The sequence below is a fragment of the Schistocerca americana genome, chromosome 1 (assembly GCF_021461395.2).
Source record: "Schistocerca americana isolate TAMUIC-IGC-003095 chromosome 1, iqSchAmer2.1, whole genome shotgun sequence".
NCBI classification, from domain to species: Eukaryota; Metazoa; Arthropoda; class Insecta; order Orthoptera; family Acrididae; genus Schistocerca; species Schistocerca americana.
The window spans coordinates 387,328,750-387,350,924 of NC_060119.1; the positions used below are offsets into that span (position 1 = coordinate 387,328,750).

General features: G+C 35.2%; 1 protein-coding gene across 2 annotated transcripts in view; it reads left to right on the top strand.

The window, feature by feature from the left end:
* LOC124601623 (protein hairless) overlaps nt 1-21,187 on the top strand; it is an 84,957-nt gene extending 63,770 nt beyond the window's left edge. Inside the window, exons 4-5 of one of the 2 annotated variants that reach the window (XR_006978580.1) lie at nt 3,463-3,547; nt 20,495-21,187. Coding sequence is in view for 1 of the 2 variants with exons in the window: in XM_047136258.1 (XP_046992214.1) it covers nt 3,463-3,497 (35 nt within the window). In the remaining variant the exon portion in view is untranslated. Of the gene's footprint in view, nt 1-3,462; nt 4,711-20,494 lie in introns of those variants that run through there. The other variant, XM_047136258.1, reaches the window with a different exon arrangement.
* Nucleotides 21,188-22,175: the final 988 nt, after the last annotated feature.

Consider the following 22,175-nt stretch of genomic DNA (forward strand, 5'->3'; position numbering starts at 1 on the left):
CAGTAGCGGAGCCATTTCAGGGAAGATGGTTAAATGAGGGTCTGTTTTAAGGTTGTGAGTGGCTGTTCATTCTTCTGTTGAGAGTTTTATGTTTTTGGGAAGGGACCTGAGAAAAGGTGTTGAGGCCAAGCTGGAGGCAAGGAATTTCTGGAAGGTGGCTATGGGTTGGTTAGGTGGGACAAGAGGAGGGCATGATTGGATGGTGGCAGCTATGTACTGGGAGAGGTAAGGTTCAGTGTTGGGTTAAGGTTGATTCCTGTTGGAAACAAAGAAGTGTTTCCATTGTAGAAATCAGAAGGAGAGTAGGATTTTGACAAATCCAACTTATGGTTAAACTGGGATGTGCAGCTGAGGGTAATGCCTGATAAGACTGAAACTGCTGTAGAGTTGAAGCGTTTGGTGGAAAGATTAACATCAGTGTTTTGGTTTCTGGATTTTGAGGATGTTCAGGAAGGAGCTCTAGACGATGTGACAAATTGAAAAGGTCGGCAAGGTAGGGTGTGGGCATTATGAAGAGTTGATGGGAGTTTCACTGTGCGTGGGATAGTTGTTGATGGGTGTGGTGCTCTATGGTGAAAGGAGATAGCATCTGGAATACTCTTCCAGGTGTTGGAGGTCAAGGGTTTCAATTTTGAAGCTTTGGTGCATGTAGTTGTGACTGCATAATAACAATATCTTGTGGAGGGAGGAGGTGTGGTTCTGTGATGCCTGTACCATGGATATGTGTTTCTGTAGTAACAGATTCGTGAGGGATAGTGGTGGGCAGAATCTAAAAACACGAAGGTCATTGTGCTAGGAGGAATGGTATCCAGAGATAGCAGTTGTTATGCTTACCTGGGGGAGAGGAGGAAGGATTTTATGCCTTGGGCAGTGTTTAAGAAACAGGATGTGAAACTGTGTTTTCACCAAGGGGTAGAGATATTTTGTGAACTATTCCTAATCCCCAGTACACTAAACTCTGTACGTGCTTCAATGATCATTATGCAGCATTATTATTATTATTATTATTATTATTATTATGCAGCTTGCAATGAATCACCAAACATACATGGCTTATCAGCTTAGATGTTTTACCTCAGATGATTCTACATTTCTGAAAAAGATCTCTCTATGATACTCATGAGCTACTGCCACATTATTTGATGGAGTGCCTACTGTCAGCCACCAAATATGTCTTGATTTTAGGATGAGCATTCATTCAAAGTTACAAGTTCGTTTCAGTGGAGAAATAGTTGAGATATTGTCCAATTAGGTCTGAATCATCTGAGCATGTCACTTGGATGATGCTATCTACGAAGGCAGAGGCCCCAACCAGCTGTGGTAGCAGCTACATAAATTCATATAAATTCAGATTATCGTATCTAAAAGCCAAAAAGACCGTTTTCTGAATTGTGAGAATCATTTAAAGGACTATTTTCTGAAATTTGTAGAATTTCATGAATACCGATGTAGCTGTAGTACACCATAACAGATCAAAGTCATCTAGTTAATCAAGACCAATACGAAAGCAATAATGATTCTCAGCCTTTGCTGTATAGGTAATAGGTATGAAACATTTGAAATATTGAGGTTAATGAGGCGTTATTTTCCTTTAACATCAGTCTTCTTTGAACTCAAGATATTAGTCCTTTGGTGTCTGAGTACTTATACTGATGGAGATATTTTTGCATTATAGTTGGGAACAAATAACCACTGTACAAGAAATAACAATTCATCTGCAGTACTGGAAAAAATCATAGGCAGCTTACATACAGTAGCATGCAACCTTCCCATGGAGAAAGGGTGAAGTGTAAATTGGCTAATTCAAAGTGTGAAATACTAGTATGTTGTCTCTTTAAGTTTTTGTAAGCTTTAATATAGCTTCTGTCCACACTTTGATAATGGTTCTCTGTATACAAATAAATTTACTGCCATATTCAGTTTTATCTCATTGGTCCGAGTATATTTGTTTCCTTAAGTAAGCATATTGTATTATTTATTTGTGATCTAAAGTTCCCACAAGTTGCTGTTATCCCTGGTGTTTATAATTGCTAATCTCATTTTTAATTGTATCATCATGACATCTTCATTTAAAATTACCATGTGTGCAGAATTAACTACTGTTGGCGTCACAACAGTTTTCATGTATGAGATCATTTAAAATTGTGGTGAGTGAGCCTATGCTGATCATGGGCTGCAGTTATTAATGGACACAAACTTTGGAGGTGTTACATGTGACTAATACACCATAGCTGAAATATGTATGCCCCATTTTGCAAGTAGCTGAATGAATTTTGTATACAGTTCAGAGTATAGTGTGCTTTCATGTCTAATGGTTAGTGTTATTGGCTAGGGACATGAAGGTCCCAGTTTTGATCCACAGTGACCAATTGAGATTTTTCTGTGGTAGAAAGATCTGGAATGGGACACATTCATCCTTATGAGGCCAAATAAGAAGATGCTTGATAAAATATGTAGCATAACTGTCCCTGACCTGCAAGCCGCCGAAGTGGAATCCGAAGGAAATGTTTGCGACAGGCAGAAAACCGCATGAAATTTATTTAAAATAACTTGAAACTTTCACCATATTACTCACAAAAGGGGACAAACCATCTTTCCCCCTTGTCTCCAGAATGAGATTTCCACTCTGCAGTGGAGTGTGCGCCAATATGAAACTTCCTGGCAGATTAAAACTGTGTGCCGGGCCGAGACTCGAACTTGGGACCTTTGCCTAAGGTCCCGAGTTCGAGTCTCAGCCTGGCACACAGTTTTAATCTGCCAGGAAGTTTCCCCCTTGTACTGCCAGTGGCGAGACACAATTCTTCCCACATCACAATACTGTGGTTAGTGTAACGCACCTTTTTAAAAAATTCTTGTTCATTTTAATATTTTCATGGTTTGTCATATATGCATTACCTCTGATGAGAAATGAAACCATAACTCACCATCGTACTCCCCTTGACCCCCCAGCCTTCGTGCCTTCAGTGTCCACAGCTCGTGGCCTAGTGGTTAGTGTCGCTGCCTCTAGTTCACAGGCTCCCAGCTAGCTCAGAAATTTACGTTACTCTTGGACTGGGTGTTTAGGTTGTCCTAATTATTTCATCCCATTTTCATTGATGCACAAGTTGTCAAAGTGATGTTGGATAGACTTGCACCAGGCAGCCGAACCACCCCAGGCAGGGTCTCCTGGCCAATAATGCCATACGAGCATTTCATTTTACTGGCAACTTATAAAAATGGGATTGGGTAATTAGTGCTTACAGAGTTATTACATGGCAAATCTCACTGACATAAAGTGTTTCAAGTATTTACAAAATGTTATTCCTGATGCTTGTTTGGTAATTTGTATTAAGATTTGAAGTCTAAAAGTGTAATCAAAAGTCACTGACTAGGTTGTAAAACAGTTATAATCTCTAAATGTGTTTCTTTTATGTCCCAGCAGTCTTGTTGTGTTAGCTATTTGTGATATATTCAATTTTTCAGATGTTCCTCTGAATTTGTCCAAACATTCTGGCTGAAGACTGGCTGATGTTGCCCACAGCTGAAAAACTGCTGTGCTGGATATATGGTGAGTGTATCAAAATAGGTGCAGAGTAATTCAGTAGTGGAACATGGTTAAGTGTTCCACATGTGATTAACAGCTTTGCATGCAAGATACAAAATAAAATCTGGGAAACTGTCACTGAACAATAGTTTATGAATTTGCAGACAGAAATTTGTTAAATCAAACTGAGTGTGTTATTTTTCTTTTAAGTTTTCAGAATTTTTATGTGTGAAACATGGTTAATAGCCTCTTAACTGAATTCTTGCTAAAGTACCTATTAATTAATAAGCATTGTATTTCTCTCTGGGACTTTTGTATTATCTTCTGTGATGTCCTTCCAGTATTGCTATGGAAATATAAAAGCTCGGGGCAAATTGCATTTTGTTTCACTTAAGTAAAATATATTTAAAAGCTAATAAAAAACTGGTAAATATTTTGAGGAGCTATGTTATGTCATTTATTTTAGCATGTAAGTGTTCCTCAAATTAATGTGATGTTTTTGTTTACTGACATGCCGGTAATTTAATATTACAGTTGTGCACTGACAAAGGGTGAGAAGAATTTTTCTGTTTTTCTCATTTGTCTGTTCACTGTAGAGTTATAAGTACACACAACCTCTGAAGACTGATCTATGAAGGTTGTGGCCAAAATGCTCAGAATACTGCAAATTTTGTTATCACAATTATATGTGACTGGTCATATTTAATTCTTGATTTCATGTTGCTTTGGTTGGAATTGGAATTAAAAAACTGTGATTCATGCCTCATGGTAAAATTTGTACTACTAATACAGAAGTCATAGCTGATATACTGACTAATAAATTTTATATATATCACTATCAGATAATTATTTTGCATTTTATGTGGTTATAAAGCAGTTGATTGCACATAAAGCTAACAAGTGGAATCCCACCTTTAATATTAGAATTCTGTTATACTTTGTACCAACTGTTACCTGCAGGAAAAAATCTACAAAATGAATGTACAGGATGCAGTGCAGTTGTTTTGGTAGTCTTATACGAACTGTTGCTTTTGGGCTGATGTTGTTATTCATATGCCTCCATCTGTTTTGTACAGTATTTAAACTTATAAAATACAGAAAATTGATTGATTTTAAACTGCTTGCTTGTAATAAAATGATTCTGTAATTGAATTTTTCAAATAACATACCTTGACTGGAGGTAATGATATAAGCCATTCTCTCTTCTTCCAGTATCTGCCAAAGGCGACAGCTGTGAGATGAGGAATATAGTTCCATCATATACTCAGTAAAAATGAAAACTTAATTGGGTTTCTCTAGGGTTGTTATCTATGATAATTATGAAAATAATCATGGTAATGAGTGAATCATTTAATCTCAGTTTTAGTCCTTGTTTCTTCATTGTTTTCTAATTGTAAAAATACTATGTTTCCTAGTCTTGGTTTCCTGTCCAGGTGAAAAACATTTCTCTGATGAACAGGGAGGATTTTGAAAGAAGTCATGCTCATTTTCTCACATAGTGGTATTTTAATACTGATTTTTCAGTAAAGCTTGCCATGTTCTGTGAAAAACATTTAAAAATAACAGGAATTTAGGTAATGATTGTGATTGCTAGTGTCAAACACATACTCTTATTGTTATACGTGCGAACAGTCCGGTACGAAAAGAGTTACTTTTGTCAACTTATACGCTTCGGGGTGATTATGGTTGGTTGGTTTGTGGGGGTTGAAGGGACCAGACTGCAAATGTCATCGGTCCCGGTGATTATGGTAAGGCTGCATTTTAGTACATATTAGTAAGCATGCAGCTGTTCTGATCTTTTAAAAACTCCCTGTTGTTTCCCTGTATATTTTGGCCTGTGCTCATACTGTTTTTCTGCCACTTTGAAGTTGTAAGTGAAACACCTGGAACAACATGTGAGAGTTTAAGTAAGTGCCATACTCAGGAATGTTGAGCTTCAGAATAAAAGTGGCACACTGGTTAATAAAGATTGAATTTGTTATACATAACATTGTTTGAGTGTGCCATGAGCAAATTTGCACAATATAATAAAATTCTAAGACCATCGTCCATATCTGATTAGCCTACAGTGTATGACCTTTGTTGAGAAATGACTGATAAGATTTTCTTGGGTGTTGTGGTCAGATTGTTTGCACTTTTTTTTTTTTAGTTAGGAGGAACACAGAGTTATGAAATTGACACATCTCGGAGCTACTGAGTGCTTTGACTGATGTACAGAAATTTCATATGATTCATAATACAAGTGGTTTTTTTCTGGAACATAAAGTCGCCTAAATAAATTGGAATTTTGGCTTTAGTGTTAGAAATGACTAATAAAAAGTATCTTGTGATGATTTTTGAGCAAGTCAAGAGGTCCTCTATCTTTGCTGTCAAATAAACCTCCTTTCCTGACACGCGTTCCTCATCTTTCTCAACAAAAGTGATTTGCATTTCTGAAATTCCAAATTCATTTTAATTTTGTATTATTTGAAACTTTTATTGGCCTCTCTACACCAATCCTTGCTGTTTCAAGTTGTCAACACTCTGCTTTTAAAAAAAGAAGAAAGAGAGAAAATTTTGGAAAGTAAAATTATACTAAGCAGTCATCAAGATTTTTGCCAATAAATGAGCTACTATTTCATTAAGTAATGTTTTATGCCAATTTCTCTTCTTGGTTTCCTTCTTTATCTGATAAATTTTTGTGGCTTTTGAAGTTCAGCGTACAATATTTCTTAAATCCTTCCTCTCAATCCTCTTTTATTTGTTTCTTCTGTGATATGATTTATCATATTACTGTATTTGTTGTTTAGATATTTCCATTCTGTGCCTTCTTCCTTGGTAATATTCAGCTGAAATAGTTTTTCGTGGGTTGATATCTATATTCCTTGTTCCTCAAAAGTACTGAATAATAACTATTAAGTACTCCATTTAATTATTTACTTGCAATTTAAATCAATGGCAGTATCATTACCTTCAAATATTACAGTTTTAATTCTTAAATGGCCGTCAGATATATCAGAATGTATTCACAGGCTTATACATTATATTTTTTTAATCCATCATGTAATTCTCCCTTCCTGCAGCATGGACTGTGCATTAAATGTGAGAAATCTTACAATATAAGTTCATGCTTCCTGTATGTGATACTTTGTTCTCTGACTATTGTTACATTTGATATAAAAAGTAGGAGATGGTTACATGTTTTCAAAATTTGATTCAGTGTGAGGATAGTACAGGTGGATTACCATATGAAAAAACACAAACAAAAAGACAAAATAAGTGTGAGGACTTGCCTTTTAATTTTATTTTTTCCATAAATATGGGAGACCAAAAAGTGCCTATCAGAAAGCAGTGTTTCATAAGTCATTTCCACCTACCAGGCAATGTGAATGGATTATTTGAATATTAATTAATCTATTATGAATTATAGAAAAAGCTTTTTAAATATTGTGGGAACAATCTCTCTCTCTCTCTCTCTCTCTCTCTCTCTCTCTCTCACTCTCTCTCTCTCTCTCTGTCTGTCTGTCTGTCTCCGTGTGTGTGTGTGTGTGTGTGTGTGTGTGTGTGTGTGTGTGTGTGTGTGTAAAGTCTCTTATATATTTTTAAATCAGTATTTTCATACGAATTCACGTTGTAAAAATGATGAAACAAATGAATATGTATGTTGGTAATGAAATTACCACTTCAAATTACTAAATAGTTATACGAGTGCTGTTGCGTAAGTTTTTGTAATTGACAATGTAACATATATTTTTTGTAATTTTTTTTGTTTCATTTACTCTTTATAGTGCTGGATGGTACTGACTATATGTGTCACTGGCTTCCTGAAATATTGGTAACATTTAAGATTTTGGGCTCATTGTTGTAGGTTAGTTCAGAAAGGAATATTCAAACATCACACTGATTCAATAGCTGCTAAAACAAAATATTTGACTGAAACACTAGGCAGAAAAGTAATTAATTTCTTGTAGTACATTAATACTGTGTACTGTATCAGTGACAAAAATAATGAATTAAAATCAGTTATCTCGCTGTATGGAGAGCATTCATTCTAGGTCCCTGAGTGAAAATTGAACTCATATAAAAGTATTCAGGTCTGTACACAGGGAGAAAAATAATTTGAGAGCTATGTGAGGAATTTTTGTCACTGTATCAATTTAGCATTTTTCGCACAGTTTTAACATTTTTTTCAGTGGTAAGTTTCTCATCACAGTGGTAAGTTTCTAATCACAGTTTATTTTGTCATCACTGTTGTATTACACATGCCGCTATGAAGATAACTATTTCATAACCACACACACACACACACACACAACACCAGCATATGGGGAACAGTGTGTGTTAAGTACTTAGATGTTTATAACAATCGTTGTCAACATACTGATATCGGAGCAAATTGTTTGTGACCGGTCACTAACTACCTCCTCCTCCTCCTCCTCCACCACCACCACTACCACCACCACCACCACCACCACCACCACCACCTGCACCTCTTCCTCCCACTACTCTCACTTTCTGCTAGCATGCTACAAAGTTTGGACGTTGAATTTCAAAAAACAAAGGGGATGTAGTAGTTAAACTTAGAATAATTGTATAGAGTGCTGGTCTGAATATTTTTTTCGTGTAACCATATTGCGGAAACATTCTTTTCCATTTCAAATGATGTACACAGCTGCATTAATGACAGTGATGATTAACATAGATATACTTCCAATGGTACATCGTCATTTCGCCCTTACTGCGAAACAGGCACTTTGTTGATCCCTCTGTTTTTGTTGTTTCATTTATAATAGTTAAAATTCAAGCATCTTTGGCTAACACCCCTCACACCATCTAAGCAGTTAATTTAATATTTAATTTTGTAAGATAAATGTAAGGAAAAGTTAAATTAGGAGCTCCTTTCTTGCTCGAAGATTATAAGTTTATTTGCGTGAATGTTCTTAAAGAACTAAAAGATAGTTATTAGTAGTTTGTTTCTCTCTCTCTCTCTCTCTCTCTCTCTCTCTGTGTATGTGTGTGTGTGTGTGTGGGCGCGCGCGTGTGTGTGCATGCGTGTTTTGTGAGTGCACAAGCATGCGTGCCTGTTGTCAACTGAACTTGTACAGTATTCCTGTAAACAAGATAATTTTTTTATGATGTGCTCTCTACAATTACGTTTATGTAATACATTTTATGTGATAGGATTTTGTTCTAAACATTCAAAAAACACATTTGTACAAAACTAATTTTCTGTTTTACTTCTGGTTATTTCACTGTCAAGGGAACCAGCTTAATTATCTTTATTTAATTTGATATTCTTGCCCTAATTTCAGTGTACATAGTTATGCATATTTAACTTTATCATAGTTTTATATTGCGTAATAAAATGATGTCTGCATTGTAATAGCAAATAGCTGAAATATTGTGTAAAATTGGAAAGTAAATATTTTTCTTAACTGAGGGACAACAGTGACTTTCAAGCAAAAGGCAAGGGGAAATATATTTGTTTGTCACATATTTTCTGACATGTAATGTAATTTACTATTTCTGGATATGTTTGTATACTTAGCCTGCTGACTCAGTATTTTCTTTGTTTCCTTTCGACTGTCTATGTTCTTTCATATTTTCTGCATGTGTTTACATTTATTTTTTTCTGTTCCTCTTCTGTTGTAAAAAGTAAAGTAAGATGTATTAAATGTGATCTTGTAGAAGATATATGTACAGTCAAATTATTTTGTTTTTATATTATTCATTATTCACTGTAAGGAAAAGTGTTTTATATTTTTAGTAAGCTCGGTAGAAGCATTAATACGAAATAGAATGTGCTACTGACAATACTCTGCTTCTGCCACTATTGTTCCTGGCGGCTATTTTGACACATTTGTGACTTCGTGAGAAAATAAAATGTTTCCTGTAACACATTTTTCAGTATGAAGTATTTTAGCATATAAAATTTGATATTGTTTTCTGTTTGGACACACAGAGTGTAATTATACAAGACTGAGTCTGACAGACCCAAAATCTCCTGGTTTTGTATTGTTTTTGTGAACTGTTGTTAAAGTTGACTGAAATACATAGTATGGTGACCAAACTTTTTTTTAATCATCATTGCGACCAGCACACTAAGAATATTTCCAAATATTACATATGGAATAACAGCATTGTCATTATTAAGTTTTTCTTCTATTATCAGACTGCATATAGAAACAGTGCAGCACTTGGGTTGGTGCATATTGCTTTCCAAATTCAGTAATTTGAAGAAGTGACACAAAACTAGAATGAACCAAGTACTAAAAATAAAGTGAAGGTGAGATTTTTCATCATTATGTGCTACTGGTCAAGTAGGTTTTAAAGAATATGGAGATATATCCCCCTCTCATTTCATATGAAACATAATAATTAAGAACCAGGGAAAAGTCTTGACTGAGTCACCAGAGATTTCTGTAGCCCACAAAAGATAGCACTGATGTAAGTTATACTAAAGTGTTCCACGCACATCCAATGAACATGAAATGCAGACTCAAATTCAGTTATTATTATAACTGTACACTGAATCTGACTCAAAAGAAAATTCTATAACCTAAATAATAAATTGAATTGACAGAGTTAAAAAAAATAATTATTAGTAACAAAATGGCTCAGTTTTGAAAGAAATAATTATGAAAGGTTACAAAAAGTACTAAGATTTCTTTATAATACATCAGTATGTGACCCTCTTTTACTTCTTATTTTTCTTCCTCTGTAAAATTCAGGCTTAGAAGAAAGGAAGAATGGGATATCACAAAACATTATTGGGGGAAAAATAATTTACAGGCAGTAAGAATGCGTGATGCGGATATTGAGGAATATCATGCAACTAACTATATTGAAAAAACAAGATGAGTTAAGGACATAGATTCTTCATACGAGAACATGCTCATAATTTCTCATATTGTGAAATTCTAAGCTAAGAATGTAAGTTGAAATTATAATCTTCATTGCTTTTCTCCTCTCAGCAAAATTAACCATTTCAGAATCTTGGTGAGCTCATATTTCTAGCTAGCTGTGTTCTTTCCTGTAACTGTTGTTCCTGTCTCCTATTATTGGATGTCAGTTTATTACATCCTACATTATTATTTCCAGCTGCCATTTGCCTTTTGCATCACGTAAATACTAGCATTCTAATCTCCATCCTTAGTTTGGGATTCATTATTTTTGCCCTTTCCACGTTATTACACATTTCATTTTTCTTCAGTTTTCTCTTCTAGTATTCAGAATAATGATACTGGTGATTCTAAATATGAAGCCTCGCCTAATTATAACATTATTTCATGTGTGCGTTCTGCCACCGCTTGGTGAGTAGATTTTTTTACTTATCCAATTAAATAAAATATGTAGTCTGCTACATATATTTTTCATATTTTTGGTAACCTTATTTCACTACCAATATGTGGAAACTTTTCTTGGTGAAAAACCCTGTATACAGTATGAATATTTCTATTAGGCATTACCTTCCTGGGTATCAAAGCATTATGTGACAGGAAAGGATGGTTCTAGCGCCCAAGTGCACTTGTGAACACCGTGTGTGCGCGCGCGCGCCCACACACACACACACACACACACACACACACACACACTTGCACAATAACTACATGTCCATGTTAAGTGAAAGTACAAAGATTGGAGAACAGTGCCACTGTAGAATATTTTATGGTAACAATTTTCTATCTGTTACCATTGTATTTTAAATTTCATTAATGTCAGACTTTTTGCCTTTATGCGGAGACTGAAAAGTTTAAGATCCATATAAATATGTTATGTTTATATTTCAGCCTTAGAGGTGGAAGCAATTCTTCCAGAATACACTATATTATATTGATAGTTTATTTATTGAGAGTAAACTTTCTTTTATGGAAAAAGAGCAGAACATTAGTTTTAGCTTTATTCCATGATAATGTGAAAGGTCATGTAATTACCAGTTCCAGCACAGAAATTTGATATTGTAGATTGAGGTAAAAAGTCAGTCCCCTCCTCTCGGCACGGACGAACTGTGGAAATAAAACTTTCAGAAAGTGCATTATTTGCCTAGGAACTGTTGAACTCTTGTCAAGCAGCACATATGAAATACTACCGTAACAGAAAAGAAATGATATGGCCAACATTCCTAAAAAAGTGTTTTACAGTCATGTTGTCATGCAGCCCTATTTCATTCTTCAGTGGTGTCATCAAATTCAGTCAATTCATTGCCACTGAGCAAGCAGTTTACTTCAGGTGTTTCCTTGCATTCCACCGGAAATTGTCATGTTCAATGCCTTAGACAATTAAAACAAGCCAGAGGTGCAAATTTGTGTACTTACTAAATACTTTGTCACTGGTGGTAACCATTTGAGTTAATATATCTGTATCTGTTCCTTCCACTGCTCAAAACATTTACAAGTGCTGGCTTTTTTATAATTCTCCAGTGGAGTGCAAGAAGAACATGTCTGTGCTAAGGAATTGAAGGATTTTCATGAAACTTGTCACAGTTAAGAACACACTCTATGTTGAAAAATAGAAAATTAGTTGTGCACTAGTCCACCATAACATACTGTTCTTTAGTAGTATGAGCAGTCTCATTTCTTTTCTGTCAATGTTATCTACAGGGTATTTCAAAATAAACATACCAGTTTTAAGGCATTGTGGGATTTATTACGTTCAGCTTACAATTATAAATAATACACCAAATGAAAGAGCAACTCGGACAGTTTTCTTTGTATACCTGTGCGCAATGGGCAGAGTATGGAATGACAAAGAGTGACTGAAAAACGTGTTGAACGAGTGTGAGGCTTTCGCTCTTAGCCCCAAAAAATTCCCCGCAGAAAGTTTATGGTCCTTTCTTTTTCGGTGAATCAACTGTAACTGATGTTTCTTACCTTGATGTGCTACACCTATGGTCTGTGCCTCAATGGGAAGAAGCTGAACAACACATCTTTTTTTTTTTTTTTTTTTTTTTTTTTTTTTTTTTTTTTTTTTTTTTTTTTTTTTTTTTAGAGCAAGATGCCTCACTGGCATAACTCACTATGCGAGTGGTTAAACGACGTTATATCCGACCGGTTGATTGGGTGGAAGGGGCCGGCTGACACAGCATTTTATGCATGACCTCCACATCCACACACGATCTATCTGACTTTAGAAACAATGTTATTGTAACAGTTACTCCTGACACATTGATCAAGGTTTTGGAATAACTTGCCTATCGACTCGATGTGTGATTGGTGTTCGCACTGAATAATTGTCAGAAAAACTATAATTGTAAGATGAATGTAAAATGCGCTACAAAGCCTTAAAACCCATATATTCATTTTGAAACACCCTGTACTATGTGATTGGTGACTCAGTGGGTGACAGACTACAGAGGTTCCATGGTTAGGGTTTGAGTCAAATTAGTACTGCAAATTTCTCTGGCACTTAATGTGATGATTGCTTTAGTAGATCAATACCCAGTTAAGTGTTGTGATATTCAAAGTAACAGCTAATTTGAAAAACTGCTTGAAAGTGACATATCTAAATGTGTGTGTGTTTGTGGGGGGGGGGGGGGGGCTACAAAGGAAACATAACAAAGAAACTCACAGAACAGGGTGAATTCTTCACAAATTGGAGTACAATCTTTTGTGATCTTTTCTCCAGTCTTTTTTCATAAAAAAAAGGTAATTTAGTTTATCTGAAGAATGTGTTTCTCCAGTAAAGGTAATGAAGTGAGAATGTTTGCACTAATTGAACACCACATCATTACCAGTTATCTCACTAGGAGCAGCTGTCAGTCTACACAGGATAGTGAATAGATATTAATAAATTCCTTTAATCTGCACTGAAACTGGTTAGGTTTAAAAAATCTTTTATTTTCACTTGCTCTCATTTTTGCGTCGTAAGTTGTGAGAGAAAATCAAATGCATCAATGTGAAATAGAGCCTCTAGATACATATAAGAGTGCTGATTCTGAAATTTCTAAAAGTTTGAAGAGCTAATAACCTAACAGTTATTTAGACATGTAATGAAAAAAACATCACAAACATTGCCCATTTGAGAGGCATAGTGACTGCAATCTGTGTGTTCCAGAGAACCTTAATGGCAGCCAAGTATTCATTCTTACCACACTTCCCATAACTCAAAATCATTTGTTAATTAATAGAACCATTTTACCAATTACATGCATTTAAGCCAGACAATCCATGTCAGATGTGAATATCCTCTATGCTTAATGTTTATTATTATTATTACTACTACTACTATTATAATTCTTATTATTGTTATTACTACTATTACTATTATTACTGCTAGTACTACTACTCTAATAATAATTTTTATTATTTTATTTTACACTTACTAAAATATTTCAGGCTATCATTCTAGTCAAATTAATTTCTTCTAGAGTCCCAACATTTTGTCCTTGACTGTAGAGGACGTCTTAAAGGGCGGAAATGAGGGTGGGGGTGGGGGACTTCTCTTGGGTGAGGTAAAAGTTTTATTTCTGTATGCTTCTGTGCAGAGGAATGATATCACGGTTTCAAAATTCGAGGTTAATTGGCCGTTGTTGGTTGTTGTCGTCCACAATTGCTATCATCCCACTGTGGAAGACTGGGGGTTTCAGCATCAGAATTCTGAGACTGTTCAGTTTTGCAGCCTCCTTCTGATTAAAATTGTCATGTTCAATAATCTCTTCTGTCTATCCTAGTATCTGCTCAAGGCAGCTTAGACCTGAGTCATCTCAAATGGAATATGATACTCTCCTGGCGTGCAAACCAGTGTTCCACAACACCTGACGTAACTGTTTCTTCTCTTCTACAGTTGCCATTTTGTTCTAATCATTTTATCCACTGTTCCTTTTGTGGTACTTCCTTTCACGAGTATATGATATCCTATTAATTCCTGCTTTTCCAGCAGTTTGCAACATTCCTTGGCTGACCTTGGGTTTATAAAGTACATCAGTATTCCTTTCCAAGATTTTCCCTTTGCATTCAGTAATGTCTTTAATGAAGGACAGGAAAAGAATTTTGCAGACTCCTGTGTATCACTATGAAACCTGAAGTGGCAGTTTTAACTTTATTTTTATTTTAGTAAAGGAATACCCATTCGTCAGCAAGGCATTGGTGAGAAATGCCAGTTCTGCATTGAGCAGCTCTAATTCACAGATTTTATAACATAGCTCCTTGCTGTGGATATGTGGTTTGAAGCCCAGTGTAGATATGATCCGTGCACATGGGTTGTCGGTATATAATGTTATCCAAGCTGATACCTTTCCTGAAGACTAGCACATACAGAAAATGTAATAGGTCATTGTTTTATTTTATAAACTATGATTTGTTTTCATGTTTACCCTGTATTTGGTGCACATGTACACTTGTTTTCACATGAAAGAGACTTTGAGAAGATACATTAGTGAAGAAATGACTACTCAATATTTTTGACATTTATGCAAACAAATGTTGGTAGGAAAGGTTTTTGTACATTTGTTGAGGAAAAATAATAGAATTTGTTATTAACAGATGAAAATGAAAGCAGACAAAATGTCATTCATCTGTGTTTAACAATAAAATTAAGTTCATTACAAAAGTGAAACATGGATGTTAACAATAATTCTCTCTCTCTCTCTCTCTCTCTCTCTCTCTCTCTCCCTCTCTCTCTCACACACACACACACACACACACACACACACACACACACACACACACATTAAGTGTGTCAAACTTGCTGTAGCTGTACAGATGGTCAGTAAATATACGTAATGTTATCTCAAAAATGTTGTTAACGCAAAGAATCTACATAATTTCAGCAAAAGTATATGTACTCTGTGTGTGTGTGTGTTGTGTGTGTGTGTGTGTTGTGTGTGTGTGTGTGTGTGTGTGTGTGTGCGCGCGCGTGCGCGCGCGCTCTCATTTGAGAACTCTCTTGAATAGTTAGGACAACAGACTAGAGAGTGGTTGGAATGTGGGTTGGAGATATTCATTGCAGAGCACTCATGTACTATCTGCAGATTAAACATGTCTCTCCCAAACTTAACAGCGAATTGTGATCTGCAAGTTCTTTGTAAAAGAAAATGACTCTTGAACATCACAAATTGTTATGAATTTAAAATAAAAAAGACACTGTGGAACACAGTGTAATGTCCATGGAAAATTTTACTGTTTCTAAAGATTTATAACTCAAAAGCTGGATTTGCTTGTGTTTTAGATCTTATAAATCATAAGTTAAAATATATTTCATTCACTTTAATATCTAAATTATAATTTTTCCATTTTTTTGGTATTAAGTTTGTGTGCCTTTACATTACGTTTATATGGAAAAGTGCAATATGTCGTCTGTTTTCTTCCTTTGATACAATGAAGTTATTCCAAACCAAACTTCAGCTTTTTTCTGTCTGATATAAGGATTAGACATTAATAATATTTGCTCTTATGTATTTATAGCAACAACTTATTCAAATTTCCTGTCATAAAAGAATTTTATTTTTAAAATAAATCTTCTAGAGGAAGGGAAGTGAAGGTACTGTCTGACCAACAAAATTAGATGTTTAATGTCTAATTAAACTGGAGGGGAGGGAGGGGGGGGGGAGGGGGGCAGCAGGTTATTTAGTCTTGCATAAAAATTACAATAAGTGTGTCACATATTGTTGTAATGAAACAAATATCCTTAATTGTTGAACACATCTAATAGACAGGACATTCTGTAAACAAAATGAAACAATCTGTAGCACTTAATTTCTAAATTGGAAATCTACTGCGAAATGGAATGAGACATTGGCTAGTTTTGATTAAAGAATATTGATTTAACAGCCTGTGTTGGTTTGGCCAGTTACCACTTCTGTATAGTTAACATTCTGTTAGTTATGTAGCCAGTAATACATTAAGGTAAACTCGTCAGTTGATTTTCAGTAAGTAAATTATTTTTACAGTTCTCAAATGGCTACAGCTTGAGTTTTTCCACTTGCTCATGAATTTAATTTCTATATAGTAGCAATAAAATTCTGATTTTAAGAACAATTACATCCGAGGATCGTATTGATTTGATTAATGCATCAGCTTCAATTGTAAACAAGAAATTTTACTGCACAACTAGTTGTGGAGACTATTGTTCCATCACTGAGTGCCACAAAAATGACATGATGTGTGACATACGATGATGCAGCAATCGTCTCCACAGCTAGTTGTGCAGTAAAATATATGTCACAACTGATGTGGATTTGTTGATCTAATCAATAGTAGGAATAGTCCAACAAAAATTGGTTTTAATTTGATTAAAATTATCGTTATTGTTAATTTAAATTTCTAACTAACTTGGGACATGGTTAAAAGATTTTTACATATATATTTCAATCTTCAGGACCAGTGCAATATTTAATTTGCAAATAGTAACATTTTTAATTTTTTTTCTATCCTCTAGGTGCAATCTCTACAAGTGATTCTATTTGTTTTCCGCCCACCCCAAAAAAGTTGAGGCTGCAAGACATTTGAGAGATCACTTAAAATGTGAAAGGAATGTATTCTAAGGATAGAATTATTCTAAATTTGATTTCGTTTGTCATTTTGAAAATAAACTATAGAAACATTCTAACATTTACCACAACAAGCAGCAAGAAACACTCAGAGCAATGTGTACAGATGAATGTTTAAATATTTTGCTAATAGAGTTAGATACACTTCAGTCTGATTTAATTTTTGATCATTTTGTAATTTCTGCTGCTGCAGTATGTTGTTATTTTGATGGTGATTAACAACTAATAAGAGAAATTAGTATAATAGTTCAACCTGGATGTAATACAAACAATGATGAAGAGCACATTATGATTGCCCACTCCCCCTCCACACACACACACACACACACACACACACACACACACAAAAACACTGTGGCTCAAAATAGGTGTATATCTGTTTTGAATGTAGGATCTTTCACATTTTGTTCACCTATGTTGGTTTCACAAAATCATGGCAATAAAGTGCAACTGATTGTTTGAATCCTGGTAGGCAGATATGTGACCTTTAGAATTTTTATGATGAAGAAAGTAGTAGTGCACAGTTGCACATCACGTGAGCTGCACTTCAGTCCCCAAAGTAAATTCCAAACCTCTCTCCAAAGCCTTGTTTGGTGTGTTAATAAATTAAGCAAAAGGTATGTGTCAGCACTGCCTTTCAATATTTTCATTGTCACATGACACAGTCAGACATCTAAATTATACTTTTAAATATCTGAAATGTCATTCACAGGTGAGAGAAATAAGATGGTGAACTGGAACCTTCCATAGAAAGAAGAGTAAGATTTTCACATTGCTGCCGAAAGCTCATTGTTATCCATGGGTCAGTCAATTTTTCTCCATCTTAGTCTGCATGTAACAGAAATAATTTGTTGTTAGATATTCCTTCACACCTGGTGTAAAAAGTATTATTAGAAAAGTGGTGTAGTCAGTATGAGTCTTGATGTAATCTGTGCTACTCACAGATTAGGTACCAGAGAATTCAGTCCTGCTTAAATGGGTGGATTTCATAAATGATAGAACTAGTAAAGTAAAGGAAAGTAAGTAGTAGGGCATGTATGGCTGGGATGCCTCAAAGGGCAAGTTCATTCTATCCGCCATGCCCACAGGCACCTTTCGTTCACGAAGTATGAGAATTGTGTGTAAGTGTATCTGTTGAGGGTAGGTGATTGTTATGGTGTGTGTGTGTGTGTGTGTGTGTGTGTGTGTGTGTAGATGATGTGGGTGAAACCTAGTGCCAATGCACAGCCTAAAACTTTCAAAGTGCACTAAGGGGGCAACCGAGCTTAACATACCTGTCTGACAGACAGATCCCCATCAACAGTGTCACATGCCCTCATGATACAAGGCAGAGAGATTTGGAGCTGAATTGAGGGTGTTGGTGCAAAGCATGGTGATCAAGAACTTCATGCCACCACCTCCCCTTTTCGGCCAAATAGTAGTAGTGTAAATTTCATCCACCACCAGGATTCTAAGCTGCTTACCTCTGAGTCACACCACCACACAAGTGTGTGTTAGGAACCTCAGCTACAGAGGTGGGTAAGACAGAACTGAGAAATAGTTGTGTGTAATTCACCCTGTCAAATTAGCAGTCAGTGTTAGTGTCACTTTTTCAAATTACAGATTTACAAGCATGAATGTCATGCTACATTAAAAAAGAGAAATAAGTGTATTTAATGAAATATACTGTAATTGCTCATCATTCCACTAGCACTCTCCTACAGGAAAGTGAAGACTGCTGTAGGTTGTCTGCTTATTCCTGATCCCTATTTTTAGTGCTGCGTTACCACAGATGATTTTGTTGTTGTTTGGTTATTTATTATTAACGTACCACATGAGTAAACACAATATTGTTAGTATGATTTTATTCTGCAGAGATTCTTGAAATTTTCTGCATGTTCTTTAAAAGTGAGCTGAGTAATGATATCTTGCAGCTGTATTATTAGGACTGAAAAAAACTGAACTGCAAAATTGCCTCTTTTTAATAATGACTTAAGTTTAATCGTTTGCTAATGGTCTAAGAATGTTCTTGGAGGTCCTGGTATTGTGGAAAACTGTAAAGAATTCCTTAATATTACTTCTTTTGTAATGATGTACATCAATTTTGACAGTTGGGTAGCATACTGAAAAATTCCATTACTTATTACTATTTCTGTGATTTTGTTTAAGAGGAAAGAAGTAAGTTTGTTACTGCAAATACATTTGCTATCTTATACAATAGTGATGACAAGACTGTGTTAATACCAATTGTTGTGGGAATCGCCCATGAACATGCTAAAATTAACTTGCAAACCAAAATCATATTCCAGGAATTACTATACTTACAGAATGGAAAGTAAAGAAACTTGTGTAGTGTGTGAAGATGATGGTGATGACTTAGGAGTTTTCATGCTGTATACTGAATTCTTATATCAAGATGTTACTTTATCATTATCCAACAATCTACTATGAAAATTCAAAATTATATATTTTTATTTATTACTGTGAATGCTGCATTACGTGTCTTTTGGATGTTGCTTGATTTTTTAAAAATTGTATGTTATTTTTGTGAATATATTTAATATTCAGTTAAGGTTGATATATTTGACTGAGAATAACTTCATCCAGGAATAAGAGCCTTGGTCCAGCTGACATTGTAGTCACTGGCATGTACCACTATTAATGTCTTCCTGTTTTATTTGAAAAATCAGTACTAATAGGAGCTCAGAATCACAGTCACCATGAGATTTCAGTGTGTCATACTGCCTTAATTTCATAGACACTTAGTTTTTCATAGTATAGATGTTGCAATACTTATGTGGTGTGAAAAATTAATATTTAAAAGTATTCCTGTCTCATACAATAGGAACATATTTCCTTCAGATTTTCCTGTTTAACTGTGGCCTTATATCATCTCATTGATTTTAAATGGACTAAATTGTTGATGTGAGAGGCATTACTGTTATACTATCATAACATTTTCCGAAAGTTCTTCAGGACTATTTTTAAAACCTTTTTCTTTAAAATGTGTGTATACTTCTAATATTACGTGGCAGATTATGTACATATTATCAGTTGTTAAAACCAAGCTGTCACTTTTAGAATGGGCAGCAAGTAATGAACAGAATTTCGTAATAGTCATGAGCGATTGCAGAGTTGTAACTGAACTGCCATGTGAGAAACTGTGCCATTTATGACCTATTTTGATAACTGCTTCTTCTTCAAGTATTTATTGTGATACAGTTTATGAATGTAAGAATGACTTGTAAATAGGCTGAAATATCTCAGTATGTATGAAGATATCTACTTTAATAAATGTTGCATTTTACACACATTCTTGCCTTTCTTAATTTAACCTGGGAACAAGAAACTTCCCTGAATCATGAAGACATATATGTTACTACTCTCCCTGAAAGCTTCAAATAATTTTGTGTGTCTGGTGAGCTGCCATCTTATTTAATTTTTTGTATCTATGCAGCCTCTTACTTGCTTTCAATTTGCATTCACAACATATTTCACCATAAATACCCTAACTCTTCTGGTTGCAGGACTCCTTATGCAAGATGGTTCCTACTTTCATCCTGAAAATCTCTACAATATTACTTGGAAGAACAATACCCTCAGACAGCTCCATAAATGAGTCATCAAGGGATATCTTCCTCTTGAAATGCTGTTTTATATAGGGAATCATGGTCCTTAAATGATACTGTTTTGACATTGCTGTTAATAGTGTGGCATTCTTTGTTATAAGTCTGGTGAAGTGCTTCATATTTGTGAATAATTTTCCAACCATGAGGGAGTGATACCAGTTTGAGATGTTAATGAGAAAACTGATTGCACACTTTTAATGTATGACACACACTGTTAAGAGTTTTAAAGATCCTATGAACTTTCAGGATCTCACTTGTCATTATACACTATCATGGTTAACAAAATTAAAGGACTCAATGACAAGACATCAAGTATCTGGAAAGGCCTTAGTTAACATGTTGACTGCCTCACATATAACGATGGGGGTTTCACCACCAGGCCGGCCCAGGCAGTGTCATCAGGCATGAGGCTCTGCTGTGGCCAGCATTGGCCTCGTGGCAGTCAGTGTGTTATTAACAGGTCATGAGGAGCAGACAAAGAATGTTCACTTCAATACTATAATGCTTTTGTGTGATCCTGTACAGCCTATGGTACGTGGTGAATGTGGTGTGCACTTATCAGGATGTTGGATCAGCAACTACGAAAGTCACAAGATAGGTTCTTCTGTAATTTCAAAACTATTGCATTAAGTATAAGTGAAGATATCTGTTGGAAGTAATTATCACACTACATGTTACATCTTAGAGAAGACGTTGTGTTATAATGATATGGACCTACAAGATTTGAATAGTCTGCACTGAAGGTGGTCACACAGTGACCGAAATCAATCTGTAAAATAAATAAGTTCAGTCTTTATGACCAGTGCTGCCATTTATCCAAAATATATTGCCTTACAAGTACGAAATCTTTTGTTAGATGCTTTTTGGAGGAATAGATGTTCACAGTATTGCACTTTGAGCAAGTAACAAGGGGTATCTAAATTTTTCCCTAATCTAACAATGGAAATCTAGGATGGAATGAACAATATTATGAAAAGGAAAGTTGCTGCTCACCATACAGCAGAGATGCTGAGTCGCAGATAGGCACAACAAAAAGACTGTCACAAATAAATAAAGCTTTTGGCGTAAGGTCTTCATCAAAAATAGACGGCCCATACACATGCACAAGAGCGCGCGCACAAACGCAGCTCTCACGCACGACTGATGTGCCCCAACAGAACAGCATTTTGCCTAATTTCTCATTTCATGCTTAGTTGGTACCGATAAAGGATATTTAGTTTTATCAAAGGATAGTTGTAACTAATCAAGCTTGAAATGTTTCTTACTTTGAAGCTCTTTGCATTTTTGAACCATGATTTAAGTACATTTCACTTTTTTATCATTTTAATGTACGTTTTGGTTTCTGTTGCTCTGTTTTAGCAATGTTATTTCATTATCTGTGTTACTAATTGCGTATTTTCATCTGTTTATGCACATGTTCCAGTGGCTGCAGTATCATGTGCCCCAGCAGAATAACAATATACTGATAATTTACAGTTCAGATGTGTCTTATCTATATATACCACATGAGCTGGAATGAATTTTCTCTCTTCAGTGAAGTATACACTGCTTTTCCACATTACAGAAATGCGAAAGTTAC